General features: G+C 41.3%; 1 protein-coding gene across 1 annotated transcript in view; it reads right to left on the bottom strand.

Annotated features, from left to right (window-relative positions):
* The window catches only part of galnt13 (polypeptide N-acetylgalactosaminyltransferase 13), a 33,704-nt gene extending 32,119 nt beyond the window's left edge, over nucleotides 1-1,585 (bottom strand). Inside the window, exon 1 of the mRNA XM_079518257.1 lies at nucleotides 1,371-1,585. Within this exon, the coding sequence (XP_079374383.1) occupies nucleotides 1,371-1,512 (142 nt within the window). The 5' untranslated portion in view covers nucleotides 1,513-1,585. The remainder of the gene's footprint in view (nucleotides 1-1,370) is intronic.
* Nucleotides 1,586-17,085: the final 15,500 nt, after the last annotated feature.

Raw genomic sequence — 17,085 nt, 5'->3', positions numbered from 1 at the left:
ACGTATCAGTACACTAACTACACATGGGTAGTTAGTGTCACATACCTGTACAAACAATTCACAAAACCCATTTCATATACTTTGCTGAGACTCAGATAAGCTGGTGGGTTTAGTTATACAAACTAAATTTGACATTATATTACGTTGTTAGTACATGAAGCTATCATCCTGAATAAGAGTCAAGGAAGGATTCACTGCCAACAAGCAAATCCCAGCCCCATAGCACCACATTGATCACTGCTTGATTCAATGGCAAAACTGTTTCACACCTGGTGAGTATAATATGAGATATGACCAGCCCCAGTGACAGAAAACACTTTGTCTGACACATGGCAATACTACCAGAGCAATGGAATGGAGCAGTTCAACTACATCATGTAAAACCACTAAATGGTTTCTGAAACAAAATCCTGTTGAAATCTATATATGTGTAGAAAGCACAAGACCTTCTCAGTGTCAATGGTAATTTGATCATCTCAATGAATATTCAGTACACCATGTGGTCACCGTAGCTTATATGTAGACATATGTTGACAATATGGGCATAGTATTTATACATTAGTCCAGACCATGTGGTTAAATGGGCCTATTTCAGACTGATCAATTAAATCTATTTGTGGAACTCAATAATATAATACAATAGATTTATAATGGGTTTACAAACTACAATTGTTTAGTAGCTACTAGCTAGTCTTAAGAGACACAATAGACTGAATGGACAATATTTTATATTACATTCAATACATAATCAAGTGGGTGTTAATTGATTCCATGGCCTGAAAATGTAAAAAGCAAAGAAATGAATGGCTGCATAATTGTCAGCAGCCTGAACCTGAACAGAATGTCTAATTGAGACTCATTGGACTAATTTTGAGTTAATCCCCTCAAAGCAATCACAGTACTGCACTATTGCCCTAACACAGCTCATGAATTCAAGTATTTGACACATTTAAACTTGTCTTAAAGCAAGACGTTTGTAATGCTAATTGCTCTTTTTCGGCAGCAGTAGAGTTTTGTGTGTCTCCGAGAAGTTTCTGCCCCAAGCTTCTTGGAAACCTGCTTGAATGGCCATGTAAAGGAAATTGAGTGCTAAAGAAGGGAAGGACACTGCTGTAGTTTCAGGTCGATTGGCACATTTTGTTCCCGCTGGGAGGCAGAGGAAAGGACCTGGATCTGTCCCAAACCCTTGGAGATGCGGCCGACGCTACAGTACAGCCATCATAGAACTGCTAATGCCAGTCTCAAGAGAAAGAGAAATGAATCTCTCCCACCTGAGCTTGGACACTGATGGATGGATCCCTATTTAGGCCCCCTATGGGTCTCTGCGTCTCCAGGCCAGAGGTGAAATAGGCTCGCTGAGGAGCACTCACCTCTGAGGGCGGGGAGCAGCGAGTGGTCCTTCCTATCGTCACATTTGTTGCACTCGCTGAAGTAGAGCAGCAGGAACACATCCACGAGAACCCACACTAATGAGGTGGTCAGAACCACCTTGCAGTAGACAAACCTCCGCATCACCTCTCTGGAATGTCAGCCAAGCTGGGTGGTCCGACAAAGAGAGATAGAGGGCGGACAGACAGACGGGCAGGGCAGGGCAGGCGGTTGAAGTGTCAGGAGCGTATCAACCACCGATGGGGGTTTTGGAGTGAGACGAGAGGGTGAGGAGACAGGGGAGAGACTGAAGGTGGGTGTCGAATGGGCGTCATGCCGTCATCCCACTGTGGAATGGGGGAGAGAGAAAGTGAGGGTAAAAATAAGGCAAAATAATAAATATAATTTTAGGTTAAGGTGTTTATTCCCCTTCCCTGGGACATTTTTTGATCCTGATCATTATTTCAGTCTTGCTACACAAATGATTTACATACATGAAAATACCATGGCGTAGTCATCTTGCATGAGGAAACATGACAATTAAAGGACTACTTCCCCTATTTTCAACCTAGCTTCATATAAATGGCTCTCACTAATGTTCATTAAGATGGCATAATTTCTGTCTATTCACTTTGTGTCTCTGATGAGTGCTGTGGACAGTTCGGAAACATCCCTACCAGTGATATCATCGGCAAGCACATTTGGTAATTTGGTAACACCAGGTATTAATTCATGAATTAATTATTCCACCACTGCCACGGAACCAGAAGTAAACAATGACTGTAAAATGCTGCACAATCGTATATTCTTTCACAAGAAAAATCAATTTTGTAACCACGATCATCAGTTCTTTAGTTAAGGGCTGTGAATAAAGCTTATTTGACCAAAAACGCCATCCTTTCCTGCATTTATCTTTGATTCTTATCAGAGATAAATGCATTTGAGTAAATCTGTTTACATTGAAGCGGATGGGAGACAGACTTTTCACGTCATTGGCGCATCGGTTAATCTTCTGTTTCTATCCTCTTGCATAATAATAATAAATACAAATAAAATACAAGGTTGAATTCTTGTTTGAAACGACCAAACCTATACCTCACTGGTAGGCAGGTTTCTGAACTATCTTGCCACACTAATTAAAGCTGTGCGCCCCTGTTTATACGTGCACCTTTGTTCGTCTTCTCCTACCAAACCTCACATATCTCACCATGCACACCTACAGCATGCCTGTCCAGACACGCAACTGTCATAACTACTGTACAGTTTGCATTTGCATGAAATACCATGTTATTGCGCAACATTTCACGGCGATGCAAATTACATCACATTTTAGGCCACACCCCGCTCCACTGCACGCACGCATGCACACACACACACACACACACACACACACACACACACACACACAGGGCGCAACAGTACGGTACAGTACAGCACAGTACAGTACAGTACGGTACGGTACGGTACGGTACGGTACGGTACGGTACAATACAGTACTGTATGGTACATTACAGTACAGTACCAGTGTGGTACCGTACAGTACAGTATGGTACAGTACAGTACAGTATTGTACAGTACAGCACAGTACAGTCTGGCACAGTACAGTACGGTACGGTACGGTACAGTACAGCCTGATATAGTACAACCTGCTACAGTACAGTATGGTACAGTACACTGGCCACCTGGATGGCATGGCGTGGCGCTAGAGTGAGACCGGCCGCAGGCCGGTCAAATTCTACTTCACAGAACTCTCACAGAACTCCACTGAGACACAGACCAAATACAGACATGGTACTTCCTTATAATGAGCATTAGTGAGGAGTGAGGACCAGTTATATGAAGATATGTTGAAAATGTGTCCTTTAAGTCTGACAATAACTACTTTTAAAATGGATCAATAGTATTGTCCCCTTCACCCTTGTGTGTTCAAGGATTACATTATTTTAACCTTTACCATAGCAGCTTCCCAATTATGGGCATGTCATAACAGAGGAACATTCAGCAAGAATAGCAGATGTACAGTACAAGTAAATCGGCTATTTTCGCAGAAGAAATTTGCTGCAGATGGAGGACAGCTCACGACACCATGTATAGACCCCTGGGGTAACCCGGTCAACAAAGTATATAGGGTTTAAGTGGTTAACGGAAAAGGAGAAAGCTAATTCTCACTAGGAGGATTCTGTCGCTACAATGGTTGTGTTACCAAGATCAGGGAGACAGATTTCCTACTATAGTTTGTGGGGAATAGAGGCCTCAGTGGAATGTATGCTTCACTACAGTCTAGATGAAAGATACATTTATTTGCTAACACGACTTTCACTTATGCCGAAATTATAGACTGGTGAAGGAGCATCTAGCCTACTTCTACAAGCTGATATGAATGTAGAAACAAAATGTAACTAGTAAAGTACTTATTTCATTTGAGAAGAGAGAAACAGATTCAAGCTTCTAAAGTAGCAGCACGTAAACATAGGTGGCACACGGCAGTGCATAATTTATAAATGCACATCCAATTGACACTGTACAATCTTGATGTTCATTTAACTGAGTTTACAAATGTAACCAAAGCTAGCTTCAGGGTCCATTTGGTTACATTTACACTCTGAGTCTAAAGGGATAAATGAACACTGAGGATTTTACTGTGGCCACAATATAAAGTGCATAGAACAGTACATTGAAGATCCAGTATGCTGATTTGAATATCAAAGGATATCAGAGCAAAGTAAATTCATTCAGATTCATTCTGTCAGGCTAATAGACTCTATTCAGAACCCTTTCAAATTTCTGATGTCTAAGATGCATACTTTGAGAGACTGTTTTCGATCGATGTTTGTATTTCAATAGTCAATATAACTCCTGCTGTGTGGGTGTGTGTGTGTGTGCATGTGAGATCTGTTTGTTGCTTTGCGCAGATGCATATATACACACACATCATGCATCTGTGGCCTGTGTGTATCTATGCAGATGTGTTAATGTAAGTGTTTGCGTGTGCAATAGCTTCCCATATTCCTCTTTACCTTCCGTATCAACGCACGCTACCTTGAGCATCTCCTGAGGGGAATTTGACAAATGTCCTTATCTTACTTCTGCAGCATATACTACTGTTGGCTTTGCACTCCACAAACACACACACACACACACACACACACACACACACACACACACACACACACACACACACACACACACACACACACACACACACTGACACACACCATGGTCTCTGTCTGAATGTCCATCACAAGAGCTGTCACCATGGCCCTGGGCTAACCATTATCTCCTTCAAAAGCAAGACTGTGTCTGTCCGTCCATATCAACAGCTCAGATCACACTGTACAAAGGAAGGATCACAGACATACAGATGTGATCTTAAATTTACATACTGTATTCCAATGCCAATAAATAAGTGGATGCTTTAATGGGCTCAGTCGTAACACACACTTTCTTAAGTATCACAGTCTAATCAACTAATTGGTTTAATTAAGAAAGCCAAACATGCGCACTATAGACTTTTAACACAGTGCAACCTGCAAATGTAGGTAGAGAGAGAAAATGAACAGAATAACTCTGGTCTGACTCTGAAATGATGGTGAGAGATGAATGTATAAAACACTTGCGCTCTCATCATACTGAGTTGTATGGTAATTCCACCTCAGCAATCTGACCATGTCTGTCTGGATCTTGGACCATCTGCTTGGCCTATCAGTGGCAGAGTGGTGTTTAGGTCTGGTGCCACCAACAACAACACTACAGGCCGCTCACGGTGCCGCACTCATAGCCTCCCCTGAAGTAGCCTGGGTCATTAGTCCAACCATCTGTACAAATGAATATTCCCTGTCCACTGGGCAGTGTGCTACAATGAGGTCTCCACTCATTACCAGCCAGCCACATATCCCACTGAAAACACCAACATGCCTTAGACGTCATTAACTGCATGCCATCCTCTGCTGTGTGTGTGTGTGCGTGCGTGCGTGCGTGCGTGCGTGTGTGGTGCTGAGCCACCAGTGTGGTATTTATATATTTATTGATGATTTATTTAACAATGGTACCGCAAAATGAATGTGAGATTGTGCTAACAATAGTAATTACTATCCCTGAGTAATCCAAACATGCATAACTAGATCCACACCAATTGCCTAATGAGAGGTGTTTGAAATGTATGGTGCTCTCCACCAATTCCATTAGAATAGTATAGGCCTACAGTAGTACCACTGTCTACATCTTTGTTGTGCTGTGGCTGTGCTGTGCATGCATTCAGTTAATCAGTTTTCCAGCAATAATCATAATAATGGATTGCATTTTGATAGCGCTTTTCTATGCACTACGTGCCTACTCTACTGCCTACTCAAAGCGCTTTACAATGGTCCATTCATTCATACATTTGGAGGTGAAGCGGCGAACAGTCAACGCCAGCGTCCTCACTTACCACATTCACACACCAATGATGGCAACCACTGGAGGCAACGTGCAGTTCAGTGTCTTGCCCAAGGACACTTCGACATGTAGACGGGAGGAGCCAGGATTCCAACCGCCAACCCACAGGTCATTGGACGACCTGCTCTACCTCCTGAGCCACAGCCGCCCCAATAGCTTATTTAGAATTCATACAGTAAGACATTCACACGTGGGAGTGGTCCCAATACAACAACCTTCATGGTTGGCCAAATGGCCAGTGAACACGTTTTCCCATGGAGGAGACTGAAGTTTGAATGCCTTGCTAAAGGCAGGCGCCTTTAGTGGCACACTTTAGGCATGTGTTGGTTTGTGCTTTTTGCCGACCCACAACACGGCATTCAAACCAACAACCTTTCAGACAAATGCAGTGCTTCCTTTGTTTTCCTAGTTTTACTACCAGCAGGAACAGCAGGTGATTATCAGACTCGAGGGATGATCCTCTTAAGACCAAATCTAAGTGCTCTGAACACCACTAGTCTACTACTACAACAACAACAACAAAGGTACAGGTGTGTCATATGAGTGTGCTCTTGAACATGGCCTCACACCATTTTCTCACCAATAGATAATAGTATATTGTGTAATAAGAAACCATGTGCAACTTGCAACATAATTCTCATTGCTAAGTGTAACATTGAATATTATTTTTTATACAAACATCTATTTTATTTATACTTAATGTGTAATGTTGATGCATGTTGATTTTATCATTTGCTGTGAGATAATGTATGGTACTCACCTGTTGTAGGCTACACATAGCCCACACTGGATAAAAGGGTACCGGTAACTTGAAACTAACCATCATCACCACCACCAACATCATCATATTCATCACTGTCATAACTTATATTAGCCTATGTCATATAGGCTATGAATTCAAGCATTGTTTTGATAAAGCAAAAATAACAACATGCTACTTAGTACTTACAGAAAATACTGGTGCAGTGAATAAATGACCTGTTCCAGTCTTGCTTTCCAACAACGTGTTGAATAGGCATAACAAAACATAACCTATAATAGACAATAATTATTAAATGAAAACTGAATAAATTAGCGTAGCAACCACGCATTTTCACTAGCCAGACAGTCCATCTCGGTGGTCCACAGTCAATTGATAGTCCAGTTCGATTAGATGAAAGCTATTTATGCACTCCTTAATATAATTTGCCCCTAGTTCTTTTGCAGTCGCCCCGTCACGTACAGTATACAATCTCAATGAGTTGGCCGCACAGCGTCATTTTGTACGTTCCAGTTCTATGCAGTCGGTGCAAAATAAGATATGTCTAAGGTATGCACCTGTTCTCCGACAGAATAATCTATGTAGCTATAACGGACAGCAGGCGATACACTGTATGCTTCTAGCACAATCTAACCTCAGCTCACCGAACATAGAAGCGAGTGGAGACCGTGTGGAGAGGAGAAAATACCTCCTCTGTCATTGGTTGTAAACGGTGTCGATCATAAAACCCTCGAAGCGTCGGGGATCTGGTAAATGTAGGCATTTCTGTCGTCGGACTCGTCGGACGTCCGTCCCAAGCCAAGCATCACTAACCAACCCCAATAGACACAACTAGGCTACAGTCGCAAATATATAATTGCTTATGAATTATTAACACACAGTATTTTACTGATCTCTAGGAAGATTCAGTTAAAGCCTAAGGCAATTAAGTTTGTATCATGATGTAGCCTAAGGCAGATTTTTTTGACCCCTTATGGGCTGTACAAAAATTAAAACACCTAACCTATAGCTAATGGTACTATGTCATTGTTTTAATTAAGTTATACATGTATAATATAGTCTACAATTGTGTGATGATAAAAGGAAAATGCAAAAATATAGCTGCAAGCAGCGATAAGACGGGGCCAAGCAATAAGAAAAATCACACCTGTGTGAACTGAGCGGTGCAGGCTACTCAAAACACTGCTGTCTGGCTGCAGTTATGTTATAGTGCTCAGTGTGAATGGCCCTTTTAGGCTGCCACTTTAGCAGTGGTGTAATGGTGATTGTTTTCCCCCCGGTACTCGCACGCGCACTTGCGCGCCTACATGTGTGCATCGCTAATAGGCTATAGCCTAACCTAAGCTTACATTGTTAAATAGTGTATGAGAGTTTTAGACACACAAAAGTAGACAAATAATCAGACAAACTTCTTTACTGCACAGTAGCGAAACTAAAAAGCTTGCTTTGGACAAATTAATCTCTTCTTTGATGGAGGAGGAGGCATTCTTGTTGTTGCGTGCAGAACACAGCAGTAGCCAGTAGACTACTGGAGCCATACTGCTGTGCTGTGTTGCTTACCGTGCATGAGAACATGCATTCAGGTAACAGTTAAAGCTGTTGTTATATGCAAAGTAGTAGCCATTTAAATTCAGCACGGTACTTGACACGGTGTGAAAATAGGGTGGGGGGGTACTTGGTGCGTCCCCCTAGATTATCTTGAACCTAGGGGGACGCGTTCTAACATGCACGCACGTCCACCGTTCCATTCCGTACCTGTGCGTGTCACAATAAGGGCCGTTCTCGGCCCTCTCCCATTGTTTATATTGTGTTTAGGATCCAAGATGGCCGCAGCACCAGGAGGGGGTGGGGCGGAGGTGAGCGGGCAGGGTCGACATATGCCCTCACTGGGCTGCATTCAAGACACTTGCCTTGTGTCTGACACCTGACTTGTGTCTGAACACAGCTTTGATGGATGTGTTCTGCCCCCCTCCCCCCCATCAAACAAAATGTTTGGTCAAGCCATATGGGCTTCCATTGGAAATGCATTGGAGCGGCCATTAAACACAGGCACAAAACAGACACGAGACAGGTGTCTTGAATGTGTGAATGCAGCCCAGTAAGGGCATAATGTCGACCCCACCCGCTCACCTCCGCCCCACCCCCTCCTGGTGCTGCGGCCATCTTGGATCCTAAACACAATATAAATAATTGGAGAGGGGTGGGGCCGAGAAAGGCCCTTATTGTTTTGGTACCACGCCGTGGCACTGCGCTCTACGAGCATGACTCCACTGCACTTTAGGGCTGCCACTTTAGGTCACCCAGCGGTATTGCAGCTGTTCGTACCCTAAGCATACTGTACATACATACAGACAGGCAGATGAGTTATCCCTGTTCAAAGTACATGTTATCGCTGCTTGCAGCTATATATACACAAGGCCGGTCGAACTCTAGCGCCACACCACACCATCCTGGTGGCCAGTTGTCCAGGTGGCCACTCATGAATGGGTTGATGAATGGGGAATTTGTGATGTAATTTGCATCACAGCGAAATGTTGTGCAATAAGAGTGTGTCAGACAAAAGTAATATTTGTACAGTAAATATGACAGTTGCATGGATGCAATGTAGCCTATTAGAATTCCTGTGGCATGCAGATTTTTGTGCATGGAGAGATGTGTGCTAACGGAGTGGTTTGGTAGGAGTTTCTTTTACAATTTTTTATGTGCAAACTTCTCTTCAACTGGGATTTCAGATAGTTGTCCATAGATTGTGTGTAGATTAGAACGTTTCACACAAATTGTTCAAAAATCCTGGTAGAAAATCAGGTTTAAGTGATTTTCAAACTGCTCATAATGGCGGAAAATCTGAGGGCAGAGCTTACTGGTCAAAGTGACAGATGTGTTCCGCATGAGTCAAGGCACATGTGTAAACAAGGTCCATGCGTCATGAGTTATGCCGGTTTTTATTTACAAGCGATTGCTATAGCGACCCCCTTTGGCCAATTGGAGTAAGACTGCAGGTTTCAGCGCTATTTGGCATGACCCTCTACCATACTGGAAAGTTTCATAAACATGTGACTCTGCATGTATGTATTAGGGGCAGAAGAAGAAGTTTCATAACTGCAATTTGCATTGGCTCATAAAACCTTCATTTCTAAACAAAAACAAAAGCCCAACATTTTCATTAGATATTTGTCAAAGTTTGTGTGTAGAAATTGTCTGTGAATTTGTATCAAAGATCCCAGGAGTAGATAGATCAGCCCTGTACTAGCCTCCCTCCACTGGCTTCCTGTGCGATACAGGATTGACTTCAAAGTATTGCTCTTTGTCTTTAAGTGTCTAAATGGTTTGGCACCCATTTATTTATCTGAACTGCTGAAACCCTATGCTCCGACACGGACGCTTAGGTCCTCTGACCAACTTCTCCTGGTGGTAAAACCAGGCTGAAGCTCAGAGGGAACCGAGCTTTTGCAGTGGCAGCTCCCAAGCTAAGCTCTGGAATGAGCTGCCTCTGCACATAAGACAAGCCCCCACCCTCCAGGTGGGGGCTTACCTTTATTCCTTGGTATTTCCAAGCACAGTATGAGATGTTTTGATGTTTAATGTGACACTGTGCATGTTGTTTGTGGTTTTTCAATGAAGTTGTGTTTTTTAATGTTTTACTGTAAAGCACTTTGGTACAACGTTGTTGTTTTTAAATGTGCTATATAAATAAAGGTGGTATGGTATACGGTATGGTATGTTTTTCATATAATTAAAAATGGTGGGTGATCTAAAGGTCAGTTTCATTGCTGACGGTCAAACAGTTCATGAGCTATGCCTCTTAAAAGTTTGCATTTTCAATTGAGTGCTATAGCGCCACCCTTTGGCCAATGATCGTGGGCTTTGCGTCCTCACCGTTTGTCATAGCCCTCTACCATATTTCCAAGAAGAAGAAGAAGAAGAAGAAGAAAAAAACAGACAAATACAATAAGGCTTGGTCCCTTATGATTAACTTATGAGCTTCATCCAACAGCAATGTGTTCTTCAATATAGCCAGTATCTGTGTGTTTCATTTGCACAGCAAGGTGCAGTTTCAGCTGGCGAGATGAGATTCTGCTTACTTGGCATGTCCCGATTTCCCATAAGTGTAATGACTAACAACATTTAAGCTAGATTGCAGTAGGCTATATTGAGTGTAAAATGTGCAGCTCCATGGGGTGTGTAGTATAATCTTCTAAAGCTATGACACAAACATTTAAAAAATAAACGAAATTGACATCATGTTTTCTTGTTGGATCATTGACATCATGTAATGTAGACAATGCTGACATCACTGTTACCATTGAGATTTTAATGATAACTGCTGTGCAGGCCGATATTAAATAAAAACTATTCAATGTGTAAATGTTTTATGAATCTTCATAGTTTCCTCTCTAACCTGATCAAATTCGTATGATCAATTATACAACGTTTCTTTTGGTAGTGAACTAGTGATTTATATGCACCTTTTTTTTTCTTTGCCCATGCTGCATATCTTACATCATCATCAAGGAGGACCAAAACCACCAAACCCCCCGGGTCTACCACTTAAAAATGCAAGTTGGATGAAAGACGTCCACTAGATGTCAGTGTACCCATTGATGATAATTGCTCTAGGTTACTGATTTGATTTTACTAAGCTGCAAAGTGCAATAATGTAGTTGAAAATATAGGCTTTCGGGGCGCCCGCTGGCCAAGTGGCCCAGGGCAGGCGCATATAGGCTCCGGCCTGTTCGAGTCCCGTTCATGACGACCTTTGCTGCATCTCTCCCCTTCTCCCTCTTTCCTATCCATCTTCACTTGATATAGCCTACTGTCAATAAAGGCAGAAAAGCCAAAAACTAGCCTTTTTTTTTGATAGGCTATATTTTTTATTTTATTGTATATTATTTTATTAAATGATTCTGTATCAGAGGAACAAACAGGATTCTTCAGTGATGAACATTCTATTTTGTCTCTAGCCTAAAATTTGAAAAACGTATCCCAAGGGTTCAGTCTCATGGTGGCGCTCTTGATGTGCGCTCCGAGTCCGTAGGCTACTCACGCATCATTGAGCTCCGACTCCTCCGAGCCCTCCCTATATGGTTTCACCCAAACAGGTAGGCTATAATAATAACCACGGGTTGCTCTAGCTGTTCATACTGCACTGAAACTGGGTAGAGAACGCATGGAATCAACAGTAATGCGATGCCAAAGCAGATTCATAAACTGCACAAGAGCTGTACCCGATTTGACGGCATCAAATCAAACTTCATCAACTCCATCTTTAGGCTTCTTGGAGACATTTTCTTCTGGTATCGCGTCAAGTGTTACTTAATTATTTTATCATTGCATATCGGACGGTGATACCTTAAAGTTCAAGATTTGGAGATGAATTCGACCGGCTTCAACCTGACGGACGCTGGGCTCTTCAATAAAACTGAGGATTTCTTTTGCTGCAACTTTTCCTCCGTGGTGACTGATAATGGCTTTGTGGCAACCGCTCCGGATGAGAGAAGTCTCTTCATCATGAGGGTTGTCCAGATAGCCGTCATGTGCGTGTTGTCGCTCACAGTTGTGTTTGGCATATTCTTCTTGGGTTGCAACCTTCTCATAAAGTCAGAGGGAATGATAAACTTTTTGGTAACGGACAGGAGACCATCGAAAGAAGTGGAAGCCGTTATTGTCGGTGCCTACTGATGTGGACATATGGCGTTAAAGTTGTGTAAAACGGTAGCCTCTGTGCGGCAGCTGACGTCCCACATTACTATGAAGACACGGGAGAAAAGACGGCGATGAATTCCAAACGAACATGTTTTCTTGTTGGAAAATAACTTTAGAACAACGTGTCAATATGGTGTTTTTTGAATCCCGCATTGTGACTGAGGGTCTGAGGCACAGGTTGCTTTCTGTGACGTGACTATGAATCTATGCCGACAAACAAATTATCCATGATGAGTTGGTGTGTTTTAAACACCTGGTCTTATAAAGTATTCAATCACTGTTGTAATTTGAGTAGGCCTACTGTAGTTGGAACTCCTTATTGTCTAGCAGCATCCTATTGTCATTGATAAATTGGTAGTTTTTGCTGATAAATCCTGCCGCATATTGCTAAAGTAATGAGGAAATAATGAATGTGTTTTTGTATGTGTTTTTGCATTATGTTAATCAATGTAATTTCGCCTATCCAAGTTTCCTGATGAAATTTGTAAATCATTATTGACAGCATGGGCAGTAGCTAGATAAAGCCCAGCATATTATACCCATGTATCTTGGTAGCCTAATAATTGAAATAAATTCATTGTGTAAGTAAATATTTTGTTTTAATTAAGTAGACCTATTTTCCTATAGTTGAAAAGAAGATGGATTAGACTATACTTTGATGGCCACAGTTTAAATCCATAATGTCTCCAGCACATATAACACACAGTTTAAAGGCGAGCAAGCAAAAGAGAAAATAAAAGGCAAAAAAACTAAAAGTGACAACTGTAGTTGTGGCCTTGTGGGCAAGGAAATCATAGGTTTTGTGAGATTCCAATGATTTCAGTTCACCGTCTATTTGAGAAGACGTACAAATAGACAGTTCAGTTGATTCACTGAGTTTCTTACTTGTTTTTGAAAGTGACACTTTCAAAAAGACACTGCATGTCTTTCTTTCTTTCTTTCTTTCTTTCTTTGATTTCATTCATAAGGTACCAGAGTTATAGTTCATTTTCACCGGCAGTCCCTTTGGCAGGTCAAGATTAAAACAATAACAAACGGATGCAAAGCAAAAACTGTATACAGTAGCTCGTACAAAGTTGACAATGTTGATCCATGGAGCATTTAGCATATTTTCTCCCTTCTGCGGAAGCATCTGCCCCTGGCTCACCTGGTCACAAGTCCCCGGGGTAAAACTAACAGCTTCAGAAATGACTTGCCTTGTCAAGCCAGGGATGATGAAGCCACTGCAATATGCTGCAGTCTGATTTCCCTGCACCTGTGCTCGATACAGATTCATGATGTTTGTTTCCACTTACACCTGCTACCACCGTCTCAATTCTTCCTGCCTAAAATCACATGATTTAGTGTATTTTAGTCCTATGATGTATTGTCATTGATGACCACAACAAGGAGGCTGCTGTCTTATGCTGCTGCAAGTATTACCGGTATTTGTTAAGTGTGTATTACTGACTGTAATTTGAACGCACACAGTAACAATCACACCAGAGGAAGGAAAGTGTACAGTAGGTTAGGCCTACATGAAAATGATATGAAAATATGACATTATTGTGCCTAAATAATTTTGAGTGGTCCAATATGTTAGCAATTATTATTGATTTAAATTCATGTTCAGTGTATTTCCTTTAAGTATGGGTTCAATTATAAAAAAATGCTTTTATAGTAGAACCATCTTATAAAGCACTCCATAAATAAATCCCTCAATAGATTTGTTTTTTTCATAAATCAATGCTATTGAACTCCCTTCACGTTTGTGTCCAACTCCATTGGACCCTCAAACTGTCTGTCTAAAGCAGCTAACTCCACCCCCTCTCATGCAAGTAATTGACAATATATAAAGTCAGACTTTGATGGGGCAGTATTGCATTTTTTTTTAAATACATGGTTTTCTTCATTTCCTGAAAATGTTGCATTTTTCATTTCCTGAAAAATGAACATTTTGGAGTTAGGTGGGTTCAGATAGCAGAGATATATTGAAACATGCAACATGGCTTAGAAAAGGAAACGCAAAAGCATATAACTAAAGCATTGTAATAAATGTAAAAATCACAGAAGTGGTCCCAAGTGTGCATATAGTTAATAGTACCAAGCATTGTGTCTGCGTGCGTACGTATGTTACCTTACAATTGAATGCACCTTAAAACACGTATACTATTGAGATACATTTCTGTGGAGTGTGTGATACATGTTTGATGCATGCTTAAACTGAAGCTTGAATGAAAGCCAAACCTAATATACAGGGGACCTAGTATACACGTACAGTATAAATTAATAGAAATAAATAGAATCTCAATTCCCATATCTAATTCCCGTGACGTAGGTTGTCTTCATGATGCAATGGCTATGACAGAAATGATCAATTTCAGGCCAAACAGCAGACAATTATATTCTGTACATGGTGGTGACTGTTACCCTGTACACCTTGTGATTGTTTCATTAAGGAGTGCAAGGGAATAGCTTCCAGGAAAGTGTTGTGCCAGTTTAATATCCAGCAGAGAACAATTTTCTGTCTGCAGCAGCACCATTGTAAACTGTTTCATGGTGATATATAACACCATTCTTTTTTACCTTCCCCTTTCTCATGCACTTGTCTCAGAACAGGAAAAATATTGCTTCTTTTTGAACATTTTGGAGAGCCTTCATAAGGTGGCTATAATATTGACGCTGGATAGGAGGAGACGTGTATCATAGCAAGCAACCTTTCCTCAGATTTCTATAAAATGTGAAATCCACTTTAGTTCCCTATCTAGGTGGCAGACACAGACAACTCAAAATTCCTTAGCGTTCCTAGATATTGAGAGGATAGCAACACCAAAAACACCCATGGCACTCTCTCTTACTATAAACAAACAGATAGTCCACCCAATGGGCATTTGAGAAACTCTGCCTTGCATCTCGAGTATGAGCCGTTGATTAATGAGGGAGTTTTTCAAGCCAGATATTTGATCTAATTGCTCAGAATTCAGCATGTGCCGTAATCACAGGCATTGTTCCTCTTATGGCACAGCCAAGCTTAATGGTTTCACTTCTTTAAAAAAAAAGAAAACTACAAGCAGCCTAATCAGTACAGTATGTATCTGCAGTATAGGTAGGTATAAGCCCATTTCGTCCCCATGCCAGAAGCAGTATATCACATAGGACTACTCAAAACAGCATAGGACTACTTTACGCCCTATCCGTGTCTACTGCATGTGAACTCCATTTCACAGACACAGCATCTGCAGGGTGTTGATTATAGACTAAAAATGGCCCCAGGTCCTGGGTTGCCTTCCTATGATTGGCTGGCTGGTAGAAGCTCAGTTGATGAACTGGATGGCTACTGAGAGCAGCAGATAGCTGCGTGGCAGCCACAATCATCTGTTCGGCCAGTTCACTTCTGTTCACACTCTTCCTCTCTTCTGCTGCTTTTACTCTTCTCTATTTTTTCTTTCAGCCAAGTGGTAGGAAAGGTTTTGCAAATAAATGCTCCTAGCTTATAAACAATACAATACATACGGCTATTATTAATTTATGGGATTTTATACTATTTTTATTTATTTTCTTTTACAGTATTTCTTCGTGTTAAAGCAACAGTCCATACATTTTATGTCTTCTTCTCCCAACAGGTGGGTAATTGTAATGATGTCCCAATGGTGGCACCTATCTATCACCTATCTAGTTATTGTCGTAATTTCTCAATGGAAGAGTATAGGTAGACCACCTCCAAACACTGCATATATGCTAGTTATATTGTATTAAATAATATAATCTACCTTAAAGACTGGTTAAAATTAAAATGTATTCATTAAAATAAGTCCTATTGTAGCTAATTGTATCTGATGTATTCTATTGATTTTGCTTTGCTATTGCTTTCAAAGCCATGAAATACTCTGACCTCAGTAGGAGCTGAACATTTCAGTGGTGGTAGCTCATAGATTTAAAAAAAGCCGACACACCATTTTGGGGGAATGTGTTCAATACTCTATCCAACATTCTACATCAAAATCTAGACCCAGATCCCTTAGTGGCTCTCCTTGGCACTGCTGGAAGGGATGACCTTCCTCTAACACGCATAGAGTGTCGTATGGTCGACTTTGCCTTGTTGCTCGCTAGGCGTGCCATTCTGTTCAAATGGAAGGATGCTGCCCCGCCCGTGCTCCGTCAGTGGCTTCGTGATATAATGTCCTGTCTCGAGTTGGAGATGTTAAGGTTTTCAATTGCCGGCTCTGAGAAAAAGTTTTACAAGACCTGGGGCCCGTTTATGACATTCTACCACAACACACAAACTGCATAGTGTGCCGTGCCTATGCCTCGGCCAACGCCAAACCACAACAGAAACAAAATCTGCTCTATGAAAAATCTGCTTTTTTTATTTTATTATATTTTTATTTTTTGTAATTATGTATGCATGTATTTTGTGTATGTGTGTATGTATATATATATATATTTATTTTATTTCCTCCAGACTGTTCCGACTATCCTTGGGATTGTGGGTGGGGGGAGGGTGGGATAGGGGATTGAGTTTTATTTTTATATTTTATGTGTCTGTCTAATACTTGCCCCTGGGCTATTGTCGAAAAACCTGAATAAAAAGATTTTGAAAAGAAAAAAAGCCGACACAGGTCATGCACTTACCAGCGAAATACAGACATTTCCATCAGGGGATCCGAGGGTAGTTGATCTAAAATAAGCATTATGTGGCATCGTGATTCTATGACAGCATCAGTAATCAGGGGGCTCAAGCTGTGATAAATCTCCATGGACTGGTTTTGGAATAATTCCATTACTTGTCGTCTCAGCTGGGTTCCAGCCACAGGATGAGTCATGGCACTCATACACTGTTG

Source organism: Electrona antarctica (assembly GCF_951216825.1).
Source record: "Electrona antarctica genome assembly, chromosome: 13".
NCBI lineage: Eukaryota > Metazoa > Chordata > Actinopteri > Myctophiformes > Myctophidae > Electrona > Electrona antarctica.
Note: the sequence above shows the minus strand (reverse complement) of the source record. Positions and strands in the feature narration are given on the sequence as shown.